This window comes from Cibotium barometz, chromosome 34, assembly GCF_041138505.1.
Source record: "Cibotium barometz isolate CiBa-2024 chromosome 34, ASM4113850v1, whole genome shotgun sequence".
In the NCBI taxonomy this organism is placed as follows: Eukaryota; Viridiplantae; Streptophyta; class Polypodiopsida; order Cyatheales; family Cibotiaceae; genus Cibotium; species Cibotium barometz.
This window is the reverse complement of record NC_141079.1, coordinates 45882250-45906721: the sequence shown is the minus strand read 5'-3', so window position 1 is coordinate 45906721 and position 24472 is coordinate 45882250. Positions and strand designations below refer to the sequence as shown.

General features: G+C 38.1%; 1 protein-coding gene across 1 annotated transcript; it reads left to right on the top strand.

Annotated features, from left to right (window-relative positions):
- Window positions 1-495: 495 nt before the first annotated feature.
- LOC147619095 (ferric reduction oxidase 6-like) lies at window positions 496-4600 on the top strand. The gene is made up of 7 exons (XM_086774412.1): window positions 496-831; window positions 1334-1418; window positions 1707-1943; window positions 2383-2617; window positions 2828-3164; window positions 3283-3559; window positions 3742-4600. The coding sequence occupies exons 1-7, from the start codon at window positions 651-653 to the stop codon at window positions 4598-4600; spliced, it is 2211 nt and encodes a 736-aa protein (XP_086630538.1). The 5' UTR covers window positions 496-650.
- Window positions 4601-24472: the final 19872 nt, after the last annotated feature.

The following is a 24472-nucleotide window of genomic DNA, read 5'->3' as shown; positions in this document are numbered from 1 at the left end:
GCAATGAGATTAAGGCGCATAATTAAGGTGCCGTATGATTGTATGGAGATTTGATGCACCAGAGGAGTGAGCAGATGGCATGCTGGTCGAGAGGAGTGTGCACGAGAAGCTCAAGCTACGAGCTACCGCGCGTACCCTGCACGTGCTGGCGCGTGTGCCGAAAGCTGGCCTCCTCACGTTTCACCCCCGTTGACGACCTCGCACATGCTGCGCTCACATGCCGCACAGAGCAGTACAGCTTCTATCAGAGCATCACGCACAGATAGAACCGGTCAGCTTTCATCCATGGAAAGCTGTGAGAAGCCTGCGAAAATTTGCGTACTCGATGCTACAATTCCACATAGTGGTTGCTGTTGAGTGTAACTTTTTCTTTTCTTTTTTTGTCAAAAAGAGGATGCTTTTTTATGTAAGAAAACGAAGGAAATGATTCTCTTTGAAAACAGTGTGCTAAAGTAGGGGAAAAAAAAAGCAGAAATTATCATTACCAAACCTGTAAACTGCACAGTCAACGTTTATTATATAATTACCCTAATAGAAATAGATTTGGTAGTCAACTGTTGGCCATTAATGTATGGGAATTAAGCACAAAGCTATATAAAGAGAGCTCATTAAGTAAGGGAGCTGCAGTAGCTGCAAGAGCACCTAGTAAGATGGAGAGGCAGCTTCTTCTCACCATAGCCAGGCATGGCTTGCTTTCCATCATCTGTGCAGCAAGCCTCATGTGGGCGCTGTATTGGATCATGTCCTCTGAGCCCAATAATGACCCCAAGTACCTTGATCGGCTTGAGGGCCGCATGCACTCCAGGTTCTTCCGCACTGATGGCTACTATGGTAATCGTCATCACCTTGTAATCGTTATTAATTATCATAACATTCTTAATACTTAATCCTGGGTTCCTATAACCTGCTATATCTAAACTTAATTTATTTCCATTGATTAAAATTCAAGGCCCTTGGTTGTTAAAAGGCCATGGACTCTGGAGTTACAATGGTCGAAGCGATGGTTAATTATCAATATACTGACTCATTTCTAGTTAATCGCCCTTAATTACAAGGAAGTAATATGTCGTTAGAAATTAGTAATCTTAGATTAAATTGCTTTATGATGTAGCCGTAGGGCCATTTTTTAGTTCAACATTGTTAGCTACAAAATCCAGATACAAGATGGTAGCTGCATGGGATCATTAAGATGGGTGTCCCATATTATCAATCACGTGCTACTAAATCAGCTCTTATTGGAAAGATGACCATGCACGTCGTGTTAAATTATTGATTTGCAGTTGGATTGACTGATTAATAATGCGTAATCTGGTTGTTTCCCACACTTTTGCAGGGTCCGTTTTGATCTACCAGACAACCCCATTCATAATTGTGGCCCTGCTTAGCTTTGCAGTGATTGAGCTGAGAAACAAAAGCAAGTAAGCCAGCTGCCAACTTCCCTGTGTTAATTTGCTCTTACAGGATAATGATTAAGTCTAATCGGTGGCTTTACTCGTCGTGATAATGTGCTCAGTAAGAGGATTAGCTAGATAATTCAAAAGGATGTGGGGGTACTGACCAACTTGGAGTGATTAGGATTTCAAAATATCTGGTCAATAATACTTTTTGTGGGTGGTTTAATAATACTGCACTTAATTATGGTGGGTGCTTTAATAATATTGGATCAATAACACTTAATTTTGGGTGCTGTAATACTGTACTTACAGGACGGTATCTACAACTAAGGAGGATACCACCCTGCACAGGCCGACTCGCCCGAGCATCACGACCTACCCATTGGTGGTAAAAAGCCCATTAATGGGAGTGTTGACGGCTGCAGACGTGCTTTTCATCCTGGGCATCCTCTTCCTGGTCACGTATAGCTTTGGCAGAATGACCTACTTGGGCTTCGAAGGAATCGAGGAGAGATTCAAGACAGAACCCGAAATCTTCGAGACATCTCTGTAAGATCAGATCAGAGGCGATCATACTCCTTAATTACCTGACTAATTATAGTATCGAGCACTCTTCTCAATGCTTTAATTTGAGATCTTGATGATGATTATACTCCTCTCAATGCTTTTTGTGATCATGATAATAATTATTGTGCTTTGCTGCATGTCAGAGACGATCACACTCCTCTCAGCGCTTTTTGTGATCGTGACAAAGAAAGATTATTTCGCTCTAAATTATAATTAATTCGGTTTCAGTGAGAATTAACTACATAGTTTGTGCTTTGGAGACGATCATACTCATTAATTACCTCACTAATCACAAGATCGAACACTCCTCAATGTTTTTTGTGATTGTGTGATAATGATTATTTCGCCCTAAAGCATATTAATTAGTTCGGTTTCAGTGAGAATTAACTGTCTAAAATTGTGCTTTGTTGCATGTCAACAGGCAAGTAACCAAGGTGGCCTACGCTGCCGACTACATGGGTCGATCTGCCATGATTCCATTCTCTCTACTTTGGATCCCGGTGTCAAGGGGCTCCCCGTTCTTGCGACTGATCAAAATGCCATTTGAGCATGCTGTCAAGTACCACATATGGTTATCCGTGCTGACGCTCGCCCTTCTAACCGTCCATGGCATCGGCTACATAATATACTATGCTGCCTCTCATACGGCCAAGAAGGTAATTAATATGCATGTGTATACATAAAACACTCTTATCATATCATCATATATACAAGCATGTGCCCATGTCATTAAGCACTTCAACGAGTGTAATTAATATGTGTGGGGATAATTTTGGCATTCTGTTATACTCCTTCCTATCCTATCCTTGATGTGGTTCAAGTCTCTTCTGACTGTATTTTGTTATGGTTTTGGCTGTCCATGATAGATTGTTGGATGGGAAGTAGAAGGGGAGGCATGCTCAGTAGTCGCGGGGGTCGTAGCCTTGATAGCTGGATTAGTGATGTGGGCAACTTCCCTTTCATTTTTCCGGAGGAGATGGTATGAGTTGTTCTTTGGGCTGCATCATCTCTACATCGTCTTTTTCCTCTTTTGGCTCTACCATGTCATGTGGACCATTCACTTCTTCATCATACCATGCCTGCTCTTCTTCATCGATCGCTTCCTGCGCATGCTACAATCTCGACAATCTGTTGATGTGCTCTCGGCCAAGGTCTTGGAGTCAGGCTCACTAGAGCTAAGGATTGCAAGGAGCAGTACCCAAGGTAACATACCTAATAGTGCCATAATAACATCATACACTCCATGATTCAATGCTTTCTCAACCCTCCCCTCCCTTTACACAGTGCTTTTTCTTGTGTTATCATGGTGGAATGACAAAAGGACTAGTATACCATGCACTCAGCAGCTGGTACCTTCGATTTCCGAGCCTGTCAAGGCTGATGAAGCTACAGTGGCACTTCTTTAGTGTGACATCGACGGCCATGGATGAAAAAGAAGAGCTCTCTATTGTGATTAAGCCTCTTGGAAAGTGGACGACAAGTTTAAAAGACCAACTGTTGAAGTCCGCCCAAGCACATGGAACCACCCCTGGGTGTCCTTTCTCGTTCAAGGCAGGGGTTGAGGGCCCTTATGGAGATGAATCAGACTTCTTCTTGAAGTACTCTCTCTCTCTCTCTCTCTCTCTCTCTCTCTCTCTCTCTCAGTCACACACACACGCACGCACGCACGCACGCAATGCATGCATGTATACACAAATTACTCTTAATCATTATATTATATAGCACAATCCCAAGCATGCACGCATCAGTAACAATCATGGAATTCTTGACCATTTTTCAGGTATAATGTACTGATACTAGTTGGTGGTGGTATTGGGGTCACTCCCCTTCTTGCTATCCTGCGCGATGTCTTGCATAGACAGAGACGCGGACATAGAGATTTGCCATCTTCGATCCAACTCTATCATTGTGTGAGAAAGCCAGAGGAGCTTTGTGTTCTGAACAGCATAGATCCCAATGACATAGCGCCCGAATATGAAACACGTGGATTGGACCTGCGTGTCTTTGCTTATATCACTTCCACTTCTCTTGTAGACTACAGCAATATAATGAATATAGAATCAAATACCCATCAAAGGCTTGACCTTGCCACATTTGGAGGCTCTACTTGGAAACCCTCAAATGAGCCTGGAAGTGAATTATTATCCCCCATAAGTGGGCCTACCCCACAAGGAATATCATGCATTAGCACTAAAGGTAAATCAATTTGGGTAGCATCTACTATCCTTGCATCCATGGTGGGATTCTATATCCTATGGGGTCTCTCCAATGTCTTCATCATCCAAAACTATGATGCTCACTTTACCAACTACAACCGAGCACATTTAGTGGTAACAAGCATGGTTTTGGGCACTACCATATTTGGAGGCATAATTGTTTCACTTTGGTGGTTTCACTCGAAGCATCAAAGATCTTGTCCTATGGCTGATTCAAGAAAAATTGGTATTGCAAATAGCTCACCCAGTAATTCCCAACAAGAGCTTCAAGAGATCACCACAAAAGATGAGGAGAATGTGGGTTCACATGCTGGCTCCCCATGGAATGGAAGCTTGCACCTTCGTTGTAGGCCTCGTTGGACAGGTATCATTCCTCTCTTAATTCCCACATTACATAAAATGAGTAATCATACCTATCAATGAAATGAGTAATCGATATGCATATCAATGTCTTTTGATTGCACTACTTTTAGCCTAGGCATGAATATTTTTATTGGTCCATTTTATCATATATAATGCACAAGTACTTATGAGGATACATCTCACAATACATTCATATATAATGCACAAGTACTTATGAGGATACATCTCACAATACATTCACATAGTACACATTTCTACAATTACACTATTTTAGCCTAGGTGTGACTATTTTTTATTGGTCCATTTTACAAATATAATGCACAAGTTATACTTATGAGGATACATCTCACAATACATTCACATAGTACACATTTCTACAATTGAGTTGTTGAACCATATATATTGTCTGCTCTCTTTCATTAAATCATTTCTTTTAGTTTGACACTTTGTGGCTGTGAGCTATAGCTTAATTGTAGTACATAGGTTACATTTAGAGCATTTACTAGTTTGAGCTATGCTCACACAATTGAACTCTATATTCCAAATCTAGGATTGAATGTAGATGCATACATTTCCTTCAATGTCATATTAGCTCTTGCAAAATGCCAACCTACATATCTAGAATCACCAATTGAGTCTCCTCGTATAGGGGTTTGAGGGGAAAAGAGAGGCGGATGGGGTCATGATGGACCAAACTTCAAATCTAGAACTTATTATACTTAAAGTTTTAGCTTCATAAAAAAGAAACTTTCTAGTCACCCCACCATAATAGTTGTTGAAGTTGAACATGAAGATAGTGATCCTCAGTATCTAGGCTTAATAAAAAATTTCACGCTTTCACTTAGATTTTGGTTTTATATCAACAAAGATACACAATCTAACACTTGCAACACTAAATTGTCAGAGGTTGTACACACACATATGTTTTGCAACAATAGATATCATAACTAACTACATGTTTTTTCAATAGAAATATTCGATGGTTTGAATAATGAGTACCAAGGACAAAACATTGGAGTGTTGGTTTCTGGCTCACCAAGCATGCAAGAGGATATTGCTCATGAGTGTCAAAGGCACACTAAATTATATGGCAAAGCAACTTCTTCAAATGTCTTCCACTATCACACTATCAGCTTTGACCTTTGAAAGATACTAGCTTAAAATCTTCATACTTGCAAATTTCGTTTTGTGAAAAAAGTCGAGTATGTATGTATGATAAATACATAGTAGTACTTTTTAACTAATAACATTGACTTAGCTTTATGTCAATGATAAACATTCCATAAAATTTAGTATTGAGAATTCAATACCTCAGCCTCCAATGTAGATGATCCATTTTGCAAACAAAAATATTGTTAATGCTTATAGTCTAACTTTTCAAACATGGTAGGATGCCTTATACATCAGCAGGTCAATAGCTCCTCCAATGTAGATGATCCATTTTTGTAAATAAATATTGTCAATACTCCTTCAATGTAGATCCATTTTTGTTAATACTTATAATCTAATTTTACAAACATGGTAAGTTGCCTCATTATACATCAACATGTCAATTTTATGCTCGATAATTTTATACTACATTAACCATATCCTAGGAAATCAAATACATGTGATATGATAAACTATGAGTGTCTAATAACTTAAACAAGAGTCTATCCCTATAAACCTTTTCAAAAACAGCACCCATGTGAACCATTTTGATTAGGTTAATAGCCCATAATGTGAGTCCATGTATATAGAATATGCCAAACCGGTTGCCTTAAGGTTTTAAAGTGTTTCAAAATATCAATAAGGCCTCATACTAATGTAAATAAGGGTGGGCCACTTAAATCTTCTTATATATAATTGAGGTTTTTCCTCACACAATAATGGAAACTTTATTTATGCCAAATGTTCTTTATGGAATAGGCAAGGAATAAAATCTAATTCAGCTCTTATTTTTCTTGCATATTCTTGTGAGTATGGGTGTGTAAAAAATATGGTTTTAATGAAGAGAAATATTTAACAACAAAACAATCAAATCATCCTTTCACTCAGAGAGATCTCAACACATGCAGTTATGAAAGCAACTAGAGGTTAGATCCCCTTAAGGTTATACGCACCATAGATTGATGCCTCTTTCTTCACACATCAATCAATGTTAGCCCAATCAATGCCATTTGGTTGCCGCTCTTTGTAGGCATAACTAAAAACTAGGAACACTCAACTTCACCTAAAGTTTAAATAACATTATGCATAAACACAGCCAAGCATTCTCAATGAGGAACACTACAAAGGATAAGGGCTATGGCTGCGAGCACAACTATGCCCGTAAAAAATCAAAAGAGAAATTAAAAAAATTGCTATGCACAAGCAGTAATGTAGCTAGATGCACATCTTGGTGCTTGCCACCATGAGCACAGCCAGCATCACACAGCCAGTTGGCTGCACAAATGGTCATGTGTATGGGCATGCATGTGGCCACGCATGGCAGTGCATATAGTTGTGCATGTGGTCGTGCTTGTGTATGTAATGAAAAAATAAAGAGCTCGCCTTGAGACTGCACCATGTAGCCTACAAGGAGAGATCTTTGGTTTCTTATTTTTGCATATCCTCAGGGATTTAATATTCACGTGATCACAAAATTTTTTGTGATAATAACACATGTGAACAAGTTATTCACATGTTCTCATGTTACCGTTCACAAAATAACAGGTCACTTGCCATTTGGGAACCCCTTAAAAGCTTGGCTACACATGGGAATAAGCTATTCACATGTTCTCATGTTACCATCTTTACATAATAGCACGTCAGTGGCCACCTGAGAAGATTTTTTGTGCCCAACAAAGATAATTTTTTAGGCCCTTGTGAAAGCTTTGTGAATATAACATGTAATCACAAGATTTTTTATGTTATTAACATATCTTATTAACATGTTCACATGTTCTCGTTTACGTCAGTGAAATCCCTGCATATCCTACTACCATGCACAAAATTTCTATAACGAAGTGCCCAACACTAGCATATCCATCCTAGCTACTAGTTTAAAAAAGTGTTGCCATATATATATAGGCAGTGATGTGTGTGAACACACTTAGGACCGCCGGGGCACTTTTTCCCTCTTTAGGAGGTTTTTTCCCCCGGCTTGTATATACGCCCATCCTTCTAGGGCTGACTAATCTTTTGTACATTGACACAATCTAATACACTTTGTGTTGTGTACATTCTTGCTTCTTCTTCTCCAAGCTTTGTGTGCTTTCTTGCAACCCTAATTCCAACAATTGGTATCAAAGCAGGCATGGCTCCCAGGGCTACGCCGCCAACATCCTCCGACTCACGTTCTCCGATTGAGGTGAGTTTTCACGAGCGCAGGTCACTATACAGATGGGTTACAAGATATGAGGATGCAAAGACAAAAAGGCAAGCAGAAAGAGCTCTCTTTCGGAGGCAACATGGCTCTCGGAAGGCGTACCCTAAGCATCTAGCAACACTTCTGAATGATATCCATGTTGATTGGTTGCATGAGGAAATGGAGAGAGCAGAGAGCGACGAGGGGCTGCATATCACGGCGGAAGAATGGGAGTATGCACGAGGATGCATGTCAAAGGTACATAGAACTAATGTTTTGCATTAGTTGTAAGTGATTTGCTTTTAATATTTATTCACATTGCTTACACAAATATTGCTTCTATTTTGGTCCAGTGCACTATGTTCAATGCTATATGGTGTGAAGGCAAGCATTTTCGAACACAAAGAATTGATGAAAAGAGAAATACACAAGATTGCGGTGTCATTAGTAGCTTTGAGGGAGCTAATGGAAAAATGGATGATTATTGTGGCATAATCCAAGACATATTTAGGCTTGACTTTCATCGCTTCTTTGTGTATGTTTTGGATGTCAAATGGCAAATGAACGTGGTGGAAAAAGGGCCTGATGCAACGATAAAACGCCATGCAAGTGGATATGTAACTATTGACTCTACAAAGTTCTGGCAAACAAAGAAAGATAGGCTCGTATTGCCACAACAATGTGAGCAGGTATGCATTTTTTTACTAATGTGTTTCATGTACATATATATCTAAGCTCGCGTACCCCTTGACTTTTGATATGCTAATTAATTACTGTACTGTGTGTATTTGAGTAGGTTATCTATCTACCAATGGTGCATGACATCAAATGGTGGTACGTCATCCCTATTGCACCACGTTCCAAAGTGATGTATAATACATTCACTGATATGGAGCATATGGAGGATGTAACAAGCCGCAATGAAGATGACGTCGAACATGCCATTGAAGATGTTGTGATCGATGATCAAGAAATAAGAGATGATCATGATAATGAGGATGAGCATGCCATTTCTCATGATCATGAGAATGACCCTACCATTGAGGATGATGGTGATGTTGATGAGGATGATCAGGACATCGATACCATTATTAATGGAGTACAGAATATCGATAGTGGAATAAATTTAATCGTAGCCTTACCAATTGATCAAATGGATATTGATATTGATCGTTTGGCAAGGATGGATCTTATTGAAGATGAGATCGAACCCTAACCAATCCGTCACTGTATGTTCTAAATTGATGACATTTCTATCATCTCATATGCATGATTTATTTTTGAATATATTTCATTGTTGTAAATGCATGTAGTGGGATTGTGTAATGATGTATACTGTAATGTACTATGAGATGGTTTAAGGAAAATAGTTTTTAATTTTGTAAAGGAATTCAGTTTTTTTTCAGTTTTTCTCTGCCATGCGTGTATTAATCCGTGTATAGTAGCGTGTATTTATCCGTGTACAATAGCGAGTATTACCCCGTGAATATTATCGTGTATTTATGCGTGTATTACTGCGTGTATATAGACGCATTTATACACGCGTTGATAAATGCAAATATACACGCGAGCTTAAATGCTAAAATACACGCGCCCGATTTTATTCAAATACAAGCGCGACCATACACGCGTTCGTAATTTATCGCGTGTATGAAACGCGTGTATGGCAGCATTGTCTTGTAGTGCAAGAGCAACTATTGTAAGGCAAATGATCATGTCATTAAGAATTGCCCTAAGCTAAAGGCTAAAGAGGCAAAGAAGAAAGAGTCAAATGCAGCCACAATAGTAGATTCTTCTACAAATGCAGATTCTGCAAATGTTGTGCAAGATACAGAATGGGCGTTTAGCGTGTATTGCCAGTATGACCCATCTGTACATGATGCATGTTTGGTAGTTTCTGTTGACTCTCATGTATGGTATTTTGACAGTGGTGCTACAAAGCACATTACCTCGTATCGTGATATGTTCACTTCTCTTGAGGCTGTCCCTAATGGAAATACTATCACATGTGCCAATAATGCTTCTTACCCAGTGAAGGGCATTGGTAAAATTACACTTACTGCTGCAAATGGCAGCGCTTTCACACTTTCAGATGCTTTGTATGTGCCAGGGATAAAGAAGAATCTATTGTCTGTCTCTGCGCTTGCTAGACTTGGACTTGTAGTCAAATTTGTGGATGACAGATGTACTGTTCATGATTTGACTTCTAGTGATACGATTATTGTATCTGGCACCTTGTTTCGTGGGCTGTATAGGCTCAATTCTTATGACAAGTGTGTGGAAGATTCAGCAAATGCAGTTTCTGATGAAAAGGCAGTTTCACATGTAAAACTATGGCATGCTCGTTTTGGTCATCTGAACTTTGCTAGTTTGCTGCGTTTGCAGAAATTTGATATGGTTGCTTCATTGCCCCCTCTTGAGGCACCATTGAAACATGTTTGTGAAGGCTGTATTTTGGGCAAAATGCAGCGTTCTGCGTTTCCAAAGGATGGTTCTGTGCGGGCCACTCGCAAATTGCAACTTGTACATAGTGATGTATGTGGGCCTATGCAAACTCCGTCATTTGGTAAACACTTGTACTTCGTGACTTTCATTGATGATTACTCAAGGCATGCATGGGTATATCCACTGAAGGCAAAGTCCAAAGTGTTTTTGTGCTTCAAACAGTTTTTTCTTATGGTTGAAAATGTATCCAATTGTACTGTGGGCACCCTCCGTTCTGATCGAGGGGGGGAGTACATGTCTAAAGAGTTTGATGCATTTCTGGCTAGTTGTGGGATAAAACACCAATGTACAGTGCCGTATACCTCTCAGCAAAATGGTGTTGCTGAGAGAAAAAACAGGTCACTTATGGAGATGGCACGATGTATGGTCAAGAGCCAAGCTTTGCCCACATGCGTTTTGGCTTGAGGCTGTCATGTGTGCTGCATATGTACTCAACAGGTGTCCCACTAAGGCCTTGCAGTCTATTACTCCATACGAAGCTTGGCATGGCAGGAAGCCTTCTATTGGTCACTTGCGTATCTTTGGTTGCTTGGCCTATGCTTTAGTGCCTGTGCAACAACGCAGAAAATTGGATGATAAGGCTGTCAAATGCATTTTTGTTGGTTACAGTGCTGAGAGCAAGGGTTACAGATTGTATCATCCACAGTCAAAGCGTATCTTGATTAGTAGAGATGTTGTTTTTGTGGAAGCTGCTGTGCAACCTTTGTTATCATGTACCAAAGAGACAGGTGTGAGCTCACGGGATGTATTTGATACGTTGTTGCCTCTCTTTACAGGTGGGAATTCAAATGTAAGTCCTAATGAGGCAAATATTCAGCCTATGCAGATTTCAAACGACATCATAGCTGAGCCTATTTCTGATACAGATTTACATGATGTAATTCATGAGGATAGGGCTGAAAATGAGCAGGCTAGAGGTATGCCAAAATGGCTGGTGCAAACCTTGCGTGATAGTAAGATTGATCCATCTATGACTAGTTGTACTCGTTCAGGTTTTCAGCATGCCTCTTATACATCAGATTGTTATGCTTTGGCTGTGTCTAGTATGTGTAAAGAGGAAGAACCTCTTTCATTTGATGAGGCACAAAATTCAAAAAATTGATTGGCTGCAATGCAAAGTGAATATGATGCTATAATGAAGAATGGTACATGGTCTTTGTGTGATTTACCTATTGGTAAAAAGGCCATTGGATGTAAGTGGATTTTTAAGTTGAAACGAAAGCCAGATGGCAGTGTTGATCGCTATAAGACTAGACTTGTTGCAAAGGGTTATGCTCAAGAAAAGGGCATTGATTTTGATGAGATCTTTGCTCCCACTTGTCGTATGACTACCATTCGTAGCATTTGTGCATTGGCAGCTCATAATGGTTGGAATGTACATCAATTGGACATAAAGACTGCATTCTTGAATGGAGATTTGCATGAAGAGGTGTATGTATCGCAGCCTCGTGGTTTTGTTCAAAGAGGGCAGGAAAACAAAGTGTGCAGGTTGAAAAAGGCTTTATATGGTTTAAAGCAAGCTCCACGAGCTTGGTATGAAAAAATACATGCATATTTGACTGCACATGGTTTTCAGAATAGTCCAACAGAAAGCACTTTGTATGTTAAACGTGTGGATGATGTACATCTAATCATTGCTCTCTATGTCGATGACATGCTGCTCACAGGACCAAATGAGAGTCATATTGCTGATTTCAAGGCTGACTTGAATGCCTCTTTTGAGATGTCAGATTTGGGGCATTTGCATCATTATTTGGGGATACAATTTAAGCAGTGTGATGGAGGTATTGCTTTGTGTCAGACAAAGTATATTGAGACATTGTTGCAGAGATTTGGCCTTGAAGACTGCAAGCCTATTGCTACTCCAATGGAGACACGTTTGAAGTTGTCTTCATGATGCTGGAGATCACTTTGATGTCACACTCTATCAGACAGCTGTTGGTTGCCTCATTTATGTATGCATTACGAGGCCGGACATTCAGTTTGCAGTCTCACAGGTGAGAAGGTTTAGGCATAGCCTAGGGTCTCAGCATTGGAAGGCAGTTAAATGCATCTTTCGCTACTTGAGTGGCACCATACATCTTGGGTTATTTTATCCCAAGGGGGGATCGTTGCCGCCAGATTTACATGCTTTTTTCAACTCAGATTGGGCTGGTTGCTATGACACAAGAGTGTCCACAAGTGGTTTTTGTTTCATGCTCGGTAGCTCATGCATATCTTGGTTGAGCAAGAAGCAACCTACTGTGGCCACTTCTAGTTGTGAAGCTGAGTATAGGGCAGCTTTCACAGCTACGGTTGAGTGTGTGTGGCTCAGACGGCTTATGGCTGACTTGGGTGTTGGACAGGCGTCTGCCACCTCTATCTTCACTGACAGTCAGAGTGCATTGGCAGTTGCGAGAAACCCAGTTTTTCATGCTCGCACAAAGCACATTGAGGTGCATTATCACTATGTCAGGGAGAGACTCTCAGCAGGAGAGATCAGCTTGGCCTATGTGCCAACACAGGACAACCTCGCCGATCTTTTCACAAAGGCGCTTCCTCGTGAGAAGTTTGAAGCTTTCCGCAAAGCTTTGGGCTTGCTCCCCTTTGTGGACTGATCTACTTTGGGCATGGCACTCCCTATACATGAGTGCCAGCTCTCGTTCACACCATCACTCCCAGGGGGGATTTGTTGCCATATATATATATAGGCAATGATGTGTGTGAACACACTTAGGACCGCCGGGGCACTTTTCCCCTCTTTAGGAGGTTTTTTCCCCCGGCTTGTATATACGCCCATCCTTCTAGGGCTAACTAATCTTTTATGCATTGACACAATCTAATACACTTTGTGTTGTGTGCATTCTTGCTTCTTCTTCTCCAAGCTTTGTGTGGTTTCCTGCAACCCTAATTCCAACAAAAAGCACGCAACATAGCTAAAGTAGATACATACTTGCAAATAAACAAGACACTTGAAATAAAATTGTGTGTATTCATGAAACTATTTAGAACAAAATTCATTGCCTATAAAAATATACATGGCAAAATGTAAAGGGACTAGGCCAAGGCTAGGTCGTTGTCCTCATTATCTTGCATTTCTCCTCCTTATATTATGGATCTTCTCGATCTTAAGTTGCACATCGATGTATCAAAAATGAATACACACCTTGCATTAATGTAAATACAATTCCACTAGCACTACAACACGTCGGGGGCATAGCAACATTTTCTAGTAGCGTTGAGGCCTTCGAGATGTTGGGGCTTTTTGTTGCTGCGCTCATAATGTTGTTCAATAGGTGAAATTTTGTTCTTAGGAAATGAAAATAGTAACGTTATTTCGACGTTGTTCTCGTTGCTCATCAGTAGTGAAATTTTGCTACAGGACATCAATAATAGTAGGGAAATTTCAATGCTACACTATAATTTTGCTACTGGGGTAGGAAAAATAATAATGGAATAACGCTGCTATATATTATAAAAATTTCCAGAGAGTTATTGAAGATTGATATTAGGTTATACATATCACATATATAGAGAAAATGATGATAGTTTTAAAAAAAAACATCCTTTAGAACCCTTAAAGGCATGTTTAAAAAGCAAAAAAGAATATAGTTAAAAACTTTTAAAGAGAAATAATTACATAAACAATGTCAAGATCATGAATCCATCTCATCTTGTAATAGATCCATTTGTGTCACGTCATTAATCTTTGTATCTAATGGAAGCTCAATGAAAATATGGGGTTCTATATCAATATCAAAGCTCAATGAAAATATGGGGTTCTATATCACTATCATTATTCAATAAAGCATTGTCATGATCAATAGGTTATCATCTTCTTCAGATTGATGTTCCTCATGCTCTTGAATCGGCCTCCTCTAAATTGTTTTCTTCATTTTCATTATCATCTTCTTCCAATGAGTCAATTTGAGGTAGTACTTGTACCTCATCCAGAGATTCAACTTGAACATGCTCTTCTCTTGTGTGATCACCTCTCCATTTTTTGATGCCATCGATATTGCCACTTATGAATATTGATTACATTTGGGAGAGCTTCTAAGCTGGGCAAAAATAGCAAGTGTCTATTTGATCTTCTAAAAGCTCTTCTCTCATCCTTTTGTCTATTGATTGCATCCTTGTATCTCCCAATCCATTTCTCCATATGATAGGACTATTTAAAATGCAGAATATATTCACCTTTTGGCATAATGCTTCATCCATTCTTCGTTGCCTTCCTTTTCCTTGTAGCACATTAGTGATTAGTCGATCATCCTCCTCATTGCTCCATAATCTTGGCATGGAAAGATCTATTCAGGAGCGATGTTTTGAGATATATGCAAGAGATTCTTGCATCAGCCATCCCTCTGTCATACTTTCTTCTGGCCTTGCTCTTTGTCTAACAAAGTCCTTTAAGGTTTTCATGAACCTTTTAAGGAAAACATTCATCAAACATGAACAACACCACAAAGTGCCACTTCATCAACCAAATGCACCACAAGATGCAATTGGCTACTAAGAATTGTTCTAGGAAAGTTTTCCTCTATCATACACACTGCCTCAATAGCATTGAGATGAGCCATCTCAATGGTTGTAGGATATATCTCCTTTAAGGATATGTACCTACATACATAGCAATCATGTATTATTTATTATACATAACTTGTGATTGCATGAGAATAAGATATTAAATATAATTTAGATAGTTAATTCAAGAGAAGATTCATACCTCACCAAGCTTCCCATTTTGTAAATAACCTCTCTCACCTTCTTATCTCCTCAACCAACTATAGCTATTGAAAGAATAAACTATGCATAGAAAAAAATGAAAGTTAGTATATGAGCCTACAAATTATATACCATAAAGAGAAAATGATTAAAAGAATATATGAATACGTGTAATTCTTTTTGTTCTTTCTGAAGGCACCCTTCAATGAATGCATTACTTTTGTTGGTGTACAAAAAGAGGTGATCACACTTTTCACCTTATTGTGCTCCTTCTTGGTTAATATCCATAGTGCCTTTGGTATGATCACGTTACCACTCTCATCTACAATTGGCCATGAACTTTGAAGGTGTCCAATATTTTGTAAGTCATCTTTTACACCCATGTATCTCTTTTACAAATATAATGGTCCCAAATATTTGTTGCCACATTCTTGAAGATATGCATGGGGTCTAAGAGATGATTGATCTTCAACCTCACACCAATATGGAAGTCAAAAGAAGACTGAGTATCGTGACATCCCATCAGCTGTGGTGGATTTTATATGCTTCTTCATGCCTCAAAAAAGCAATCTCTCTCTCTCATCACAAGTGGTGAGACATCATGTGGCACATACTTGGGATGTGAAGGAGGGAGAAATCGATGATGTCTGTCATACACTACCTTCTCTAGTGTAGAGGGTCTTTCCGAAATAAGTGATGGTCCACAAATAGGACATGCATGATGTCCAAAGGTTGCCAAACCTATTATAAAATTATGATGATTGAGAGGTAAAGTAAGACAAGTTTAAAGTTAGAAAGTTCAAGTATGTACTTTAAGAACTTGGGATAGTCATGTATCGTCCAAAGAAAAACTCCTTTCACCTCCATATCATGCCTATTTATTGGCCTTGAGACATCATCCACTTTCAAACCTCACCATAGTGTCTCAAGATCTTCAATTAAAGGTTCGAGGTACACATCCATGTTCGCCACCTTATACTTTTCTAGTACAAGGAGAGCAAGCATGATATGACCTTTCTTGATCGCCACCCATGGAGAGAGGTTGTAATCCACCAATACAATAGGCTAAGTAGACCATGATGTGCATGAAGCAGTGAAGTCAGAGAGAAGGATTCAGGAGGTTCAGAGGCACTAAGAAGAAGGATAAAGATTACATTATGGCTATAGAATTGGGGAGGAAGGAGAGAGATGTATTATAGAATCTAAAGGAGAGAGAGAGGAGAGAAGCTACATGTACCACTGAATTGAATGGAAAGAAAATGGAGTTACCACTTAATCTGAGAGAGAGCTAGAAAGGAAGTCCGGAACCATAGGACACACACTTGGAAATAGAGATTATAGCAAAAAATAGAGAGGAAGGAGAATGACACTAGAAGGTTGCACACTTAACCGCCTTCCATACTTGAACATGTACTCAATTCCCATGACTGCAAGCTGGCACTGACTAAACAGACGCTTGATTTGGCCAGCTAAACAAGCGTGAAGGTGTTACTATAATACATTATAGACACCTGGATGACCTAACTAAACCATCATTAGTAGGAATATAAGGGGGCCACACTGCAACAAAAACTTGGGTTAGTAAGGGATTATAGTGTAGCTGTTATAAAAGGATCTGGAAAAATTTCAGGGTGTAAGCGTCGCTATAAGCACCACTATTTTTTCGAGGCTATAACTGCTGCTATATCCCACGTTATAATCGCTGCTATATCCCATGCTATAAATGTCCCTATTTTGTCGCTCTACAGCGCTATCAAAAACATCAGCATCGCTATTTCCGTCACTCATCAACGGTGCTCATAAAAAAATCAGTATTATTATTTTCTCTGCTTTTAGCGGCACTGATAAAAAATGTTAGCGTCGCTATTCCCGTCGCTCAGCGACATTGTGAATTTTTTTAGGAGCCCCAATCTGACCCCAAAACAATTTAATTCAATATATTGAAGACAGTTCTAATTTGTACAAATAGACATATAAAAATACATTTGAAACATAGTAACTCCCGAAATCTTATTTGTATTAAATCCCAAATACCATAACAATATATTGAAGACAGTTCTAATTTGTACAAATAGACATATAAAAATACATTTGAAACATAGTAACTCCCGAAATCTTATTTGTATTAAATCCCAAATGCCATAAAAAGCAAGTTACATCCAAATACCATAACAGGAGTGCTACAACGAGTATGGAGTTACATAACATAAAACATAATAGGCCGGTCTCTACTCATCCTCCTCCTCCTCCTCCTCCTCGAAACATCTCTGTAAGATCAGATCAGAGGCGATCATACTCATTTATTACCTCACTAATTATACCAAAATCAAACATTCGTCTCTCAATGCCTTTTGAGATCGTGAGATAATGATTATACTCCTCTCAATGTTTTTTGTGATCATGCTAATGATTATTGTGCTTTGCTACATGTCAGTGTAGAGAAAAGGGTTGTTATCCTTTATCTTAATTAACATTGTTGATTGATTATCACAAAGCGTGTAAACATGTGAGAGAGTTGAAATCTGTTTCATTCGATTGCATGATCTGAAAGGTGGTTACATTTATCATTGAGGGTGCGTGTCCCTTCGCACCACGCGTCTGTCCATATTTGGGTGGACATTGGGCATTACATCCAACACTTCCCCTTAATGCCAAATCTCAGCATTGAGATTATTTTATTGCTGATTCCCAGAACGAGAAAATAGATTCACCCTCGGTTTATTGTGGTGATTCCCAAATATCTATACTATACTATATGCTATATTGGATTGATTACATTATGCCAATGCATTATCCTGGATTTAGGAGATTCTTCATGAGATAGAATAGCATAAGCTCGGATGTGTGTTGCACATGAGCTTTGGGGTTTTAGGCCAGCCTCTATTTCAGACACAGAGAAGATTTTTAGCGTATCTTGGCCTTGCAACTCGAAGTGCTTAGAGGATGCGTCTCGTAGACATTTAACTGCATCATGAGCGTCAATTTTTGCTGCATCTTGGTCGTGTGAATTTTCAGCTTCCAATTCTGTATATTTAGGGTTAATCATGCTCCTAATTTGGGGGGGCTTGTTTGCCACCTTGGATTGCTTGGGGACGCTCAGAGGAATCCGCCACCATGGGTAGACCTTGGCAATCACCTTTGTAGTGCTCAGAGGATGCTTGTGCATCTTGGCTTCTTTTGTGGGCCGCCTCAGAGGACGCAACTGCATCTTGGCCTTCCTCTTTGCCTGTGTAGAACCCCTCGAGGAGAGAGAGGATCTTTGCTCCTGTTTTTTCATTAATTTGAGGCGTTGGCCTCCCAGGATACTTTTGAGTAATTAAGACATTGACTCCTCATAGATACCATGTAGAGAAAAGGGTTGTCATCCTTTATCTTAATTAACATTGTTGATTGACTATTACAGAGTGTGTAGAGAGGTGAGAGAGAGTTGAAATTTGTTTCATTCGATTTCATGATTTGAAAGACGGTTAGATGACTTTGTCATTGTCCTTGAGAAATTTTGGCATCGGTGGAGGACACTTTTATGGGGGGGGACATGATAGCCTGTATAGTTTTTCTATCCAAACTCAAGAAATACTTCCTATCTTTCAGGATCTTATAGCCTTTTTGATTAGTGAGGAGATAAATGTCAAGAGTAAATCATGCTTTGATAATATGTACAAGAAGGCTTTCTACATAGATATAGGTAGATGTAGAGGCAGATGTAGATCTTCATCTAGAGGTGGAGGTGCATGTCAATATGGAAATAGGAATTGTTATTACCATTTGTTATTTATCAAGCAAGGAAAAAGGAAAAGTGGATCAGCGTTTTATAATGCCTAATGTTTCACTCTTTTATATTGATGGAGATAGTGGCTCAAAATAAATCCTTGATGCGGAGTTTAGGATCATGACTGTTATTACACATTGTATCATTAGGAGAAATATCGACTTTCCATTTTGGCCCTTAAGGAGTAAATAAAAAAAGATTGGCCTGACCAATGAGAGAGCTGGGATTCTAGATCCATGTAACATGGATTTTTTGTCATATCTTTACCCAAATCTCTTAGGACAATAAAATAATAGAGTCCATAACTTTAAACAATAGAGAAATGTCATATTTCATGTCATAAACTATTCTTTCATGTCAGATGTACCTTGTGGTCAGCACATAGAAGTTTGAAAACCAAAATTACTTTTTTTCCTTTTTTTATGTTCTTTTTACTTTCCCTCCTTTTGCATTTCACTACCTTTTCATAACCCCCCTTTTTTTAGCAAAATTCAATTTTGCCATATCTTTTGCAACTCTAGCTCTTTCTTCACAAAATTTTACAGGTATGTTGTTCTCCACCATAGCTCTCTCCTCATAAAATTTCATCTCATCTGGAAAAAACCTCTATGACGTATGTACGTTTTCTCATATGAACTTTCTCTTCTTTGCGCCACAAATAACTATCTTGATCTGAAGTGGCATCAAATTCTTATGAGTAATGATCGTAAGTTTAGGGTTTGTCTATGTTTTGTCTTGATGTAAGATAGGTTTGTTTATATTTTGTCTTGATGTGTTGTTGTTTATTTTCACAGGAGCAAGGTTGTGAGCAACAAGATTGTGCAAATCAAAGTAGTAAGTTGCTGTTTATTTCATGTTGTTTTAATCTTTATTTGTTGCTTATAATCTTCTCTACACCACAGATAACTATCTTGATTTTTAAGTGGCATAAAATACTTGTGATGATCATAGGTTTAGGGTTTGTTTATGTTTTGTCTTGATGTGTTTATGTTTATTTTCATAGGTTGTAAGCAACAAGGTTGTGTGAATCAAAGCAATAGGTTGCTATTTATTTCTTATTGTTATAATGTTAATTTGTTGCTTACAATCTTAACATAGATATTTATTAATCATGTAGTCTTCGTTAATTTTGTGCTTTGTTTTTTATTGTAGATGTCTTTAAGGAGGAGGAATATCAGTAATATTCACACAATGGAGGTGTTTAATAGGAGAGATGATGAAGGTAATTGGATCCCTGATCAATACAGTAAGTTAAATTTGATTTTAATGAGACCAAGTACTCATGGGAGATTCAAGGTCAAAGCTCAAAGATGTAACAGGAGAGATGATGAAGGTAATTGGATCCCTGATCAATACAGTAAGTTAAATTTGATTTTAATGAGACCAAGTACTCATGGAAGATTCAAGGTCAAAGCTCAAAGATGTAACAGACCCCAACAAACAATAAAAAGGCATAATCATAGAGTTCAGGAGATGCACCAATGGTACAATAATAGAGGCTTTCATTCAACATGTTTATATGCACAAAGAGATTCGAATGCATCATGACAACTTCAGTGCGAGACATAAGCCTAACAGTAAGTTTATATCTCTGTGCTTTGTGTTATTGTGCTTTGAGTCCATAGTTATTAGATAGAGTTTTAATACAAGCATGTTTGTTGCTTGCAACTTTATATCCATCAACTCTGCATGAATGGCAAAATGTAGAGTGCTTAAGTGGAAAGCTAAATGTTTTACATGCAGAGTTAGGTGCCTTGATCTATAACAACAAAAGTGCAAGTGAATTGGCATCTTAGAATGTTTACTTTTATGATTCCACATATGTTGTGGAGAGACATAGTTTGGAATACATTCCACTACCACCATTGTCTGGCCAGAAATGGTATAATCCTAGCTTAGACATGTCAGAAGCATGTAGGGTAAAGATAAAAACTGATGTTCATGCTACCATGAAACCCTCTACCCCACAGGCTCTAGAGATGTGCATCTAAGTTGGTTTGTTCCAGCTAGTTTATTTGCACATTTGTTTGGATCCTATGAAGTAGTAAAGAAAACTAAGATGATGTATCAATGCAAGTGCCCGTCTGAGGATTGGATGACTCAGTTTTACTAGGTGAGTCATGGCATCTCAAGAGAACTCACCATGATGATATCATTGAGTGCAGAATCATTATGCCAGATGTTACCTTTAGGGAAGATTACACTACTATTGATTGTTTATAGTTTTTATTATAAGTACTTCATTTCAAGACACCGATCATTGATTGTTGTTGTTGTTTTTATGTTTTTATATTTGTTGTTTATTGTTAATTGTATTTTTATGTTGGTTGTTTGTTTTTTATGACAGGTACTTCATTGCAAGACAAACTTTGCGCATTCGCTTCAAGTATAGGAGGTGGCGACTTCTACGAGGGGAGTGGCTCAGCTTGGACCAAGACATGCGAGATGGCATGCATTTAGCACTCATTGATTTGAATATTATTTGGGAGGGTCATGACCCTTTTAGTGTTAATGTAGAAAGTCATTGGTCCCTTAGTTTTTTGAGGCAGGAAATCCAACTCATGTCTAATGATCCCCCTTGTAATTTTTATTTCAAGTTGGATGGTAGGAAGGTTGGGAGTCGAAGTGAACACTGCAAAACATGCAAGCAGTGTGTTGCTCCACACATCCTTGAAATTGTAGAGTCCATGTAATTCTTATTCTTCTAAGTGAATATTTAAAACTGTTTCTCTAAAAGTGTTGTAAATTTAATTTTATTTCATTTTCATAAATTGTAGTGGTTTTTTTAAGTCTACTGTGTTTCGAACCCATTAATATGTAAGAAAGTATAAATATATATTTAAGTGTAAACAATAATATAATTAATTATCCTAGAAATATAAATATGATTTATGATTTCTTACATTTTAATGAAGTGTCATTAATTTTAAGTCTATGGATATAAGAATAAAAATAAATATGACTTTAAGTATATATTTAAGTGCAAATAATAATATAAGTAACTTTGTAAATAATATAATACAATAATAATAATAATAATAATAATAATATGTAACAAGAAATAGAAGTATGATTTATTATTTATTATATTTTATTAAAGTGTCCTTTATTTTCTAAAGTATAAACATTAGGTATTAAAATAAATATAAGTTTATACATATTTTAAGTACAATAATAAACATAAGTATAAATTATATCCATCGAGCCTCAACGAAACCCAAAGTCATGACCCACCACTAGCTTCATTGAGTGCCATCACCATTAAAGGCGTGGAGTACCTCCTCATGCGGGATGTGTTGGAGCTCTTGGAGTTTTAATGAAATAAATATTACTCCATTAAAATTTTAATAAAATATATATTACTTTATTAAAGTTTTAATGAAATAATATATGAATTTATATTTATAAGTATAAGTAGGGGTTATTTTCATTCACTTCTATTGCATTCTCTATCTCTCACTTTCTATCCACCTTGGTTGTTGCTCCCTTTGCGCCTTCACCATGGTTTACACTCATCATGATGCGTTCGCACAGTGGATGAGTGAAACCCATCAGATATGGGACCAGATTTACCCTAGGTTTTGTTATAGTGTTAAGCTAAGAATATATTTAGGACTCTAGAGCCCGATAGCTAAGTGCTTGCATATTTTTGCGTGGGATGTGATGACATTTTTTATCCCTGACTTCACTGCTCGGTGGATACCCCTAGAGTTCCTCTTCTCCATGAAGAGTGGTGATAGCCATAGATAGGTTGTGCAAAAATCACTTGCACATGTTCCCCCCCTCCCCACCTTTTTCGATCTACCTCTATGCCCCTCACTTTTGAGGAGGGAGACCCGATAGATCTCATCGAGTGGGATATTGCCTTTGCTATTTGTATATTATGCTCTGATTTTGAAGAGGAGAATGATGAGGAGTGTCATGGGACCCTTTAATCTTCTTGAAGAAAATAGTTAAAAACTCATAAAATATATCAAAAATTAAATCAAAGACTTGAATTAAATTGAAATGAAATCACATAGCATAACATAAAGCAAGAGAAAGAATAACATCACCATCAACACAATATTGGGTGCAATCTCCCCCCTGACGTGTGTGGCACCACTCCCACACAGGTATTTTAATCATATTCATAAATTTAGCCCTTGGAGCCATTAATAGCATAGATTTTTCAAAATAGGGCTCTTTACAAATTTGAACCTCAATGCTTTTAAAGCTTTTCATCAAAATAAAATAAACCTTGCCCAACTAAAATTGCTAGTGGGCCTTTTTACATAAAGTGATGATGTGCACAATTTACAGCTATGATTATGTGCGCAATTAATTTCGTGCCCATTTGCATATTCGGTTAAACTGAATCCTGCATAAATTAAATTAAATGTAATTTTATAAGATTAGTAATGCATCCAAAATGTGAATAAATTAAATAAATAAATCCTGCATAAATTAAATTAAATGTAATTTTGTAAGATTCATCCAAAATATGAATAAATATATACCTATTAACAGTCCTCCCGTTTGGGGAAGCAATTGTCAAAAATTACGTGAAATGATCAACAACCTAACAAGGTTAACTCAAATAATTAAACATAGTTCAATCACCATTCCTCGGCAATACTACATACATCAATAACACTAGATGATTAGTATTTATTGTGAAGTCAGCCACGATATGCAATCATTAGTATGGTATCTCGTGAGGACCCATACGACACCTCATTCACAATACCCTCGTATGGTGCGACACCTCCGTCGGTGACCCTCGCATAGTGTGATACCTTGTTTGGTGACCTTCACACTAATCCTCACCTATGTGACACCTCATTTGGTATCCTCGCACATATCTCTCTCGTGTGACACCTCGTTTGCGGTACCCTCACACAATCTTTCATTGGTGGTGCAACACCTCATTCGGTACCCTTGCATGCATCTCTCTCGTGTGACACCTCGTTCGATACCCTCACACAATCTTTCACTGGTGCGACACCTCATTCGGTACCCTCACACCTACCATCTTATTCCAATGATGATTTCAAGAAGCATGTGTTTAAGGTAGGAATCTCGGTTTCCTGTTCGGTCTTGAAGATGGTGTCGTGAAAGCCACCTGGGTCAACAGATTATTTCTAACTTGTCTGTAAGAAAAAGATGAAAGTTTAATACTTATTATTGATCTTGGTATGATACTGGATTAAACGTAGATTTTCTACGCATAACATACTAAACTCCTCGATCTAGTATGGTTTTCAGGGATTTTAAATCTTGAAAGAGGTCTTGTTTACATTATAATTGATGTTTGTAGACTTGAACAAATCTCTGTTTTTGAATAAGAAATCTGTAATCTTTAAGAATCTTGTACTTGATTAAAGTTTTGGTTTGAACGTCTCTTGTACTAAAATTAAACTTCCTCTTGAGCTTGAATAGATCTTGTAATTGTATTTTGTGAAAAATTAAGATTATACTCTCTTGTGATTGATACTTTGATTTGTAATCTTGACTTGATGGTTACTTTTAATCTTACCTTACCATCCATGATACGATCTAGGGATACAAAACCTGATTTTCATAGTACTTTTCCAACAACTCAATGGAGAACTTGTCTTTATCTACTGGCAATTGCTCATCACTT

Excerpts from the sequence above, each read along its gene's own strand:
- LOC147619095 (XM_086774412.1), top strand. The coding sequence starts at position 651 with ATGGAGAGGCAGCTTCTTCTCACCATAGCCAGGCATGGCTTGCTTTCC. Across the intron at positions 1,419-1,706 it reads GAGCTGAGAAACAAAAGCAA|GACGGTATCTACAACTAAGG; the intron begins GTAAGCCAGCTG and ends CTGTACTTACAG. Across the intron at positions 3,560-3,741 it reads GAATCAGACTTCTTCTTGAA|GTATAATGTACTGATACTAG; the intron begins GTACTCTCTCTC and ends ACCATTTTTCAG.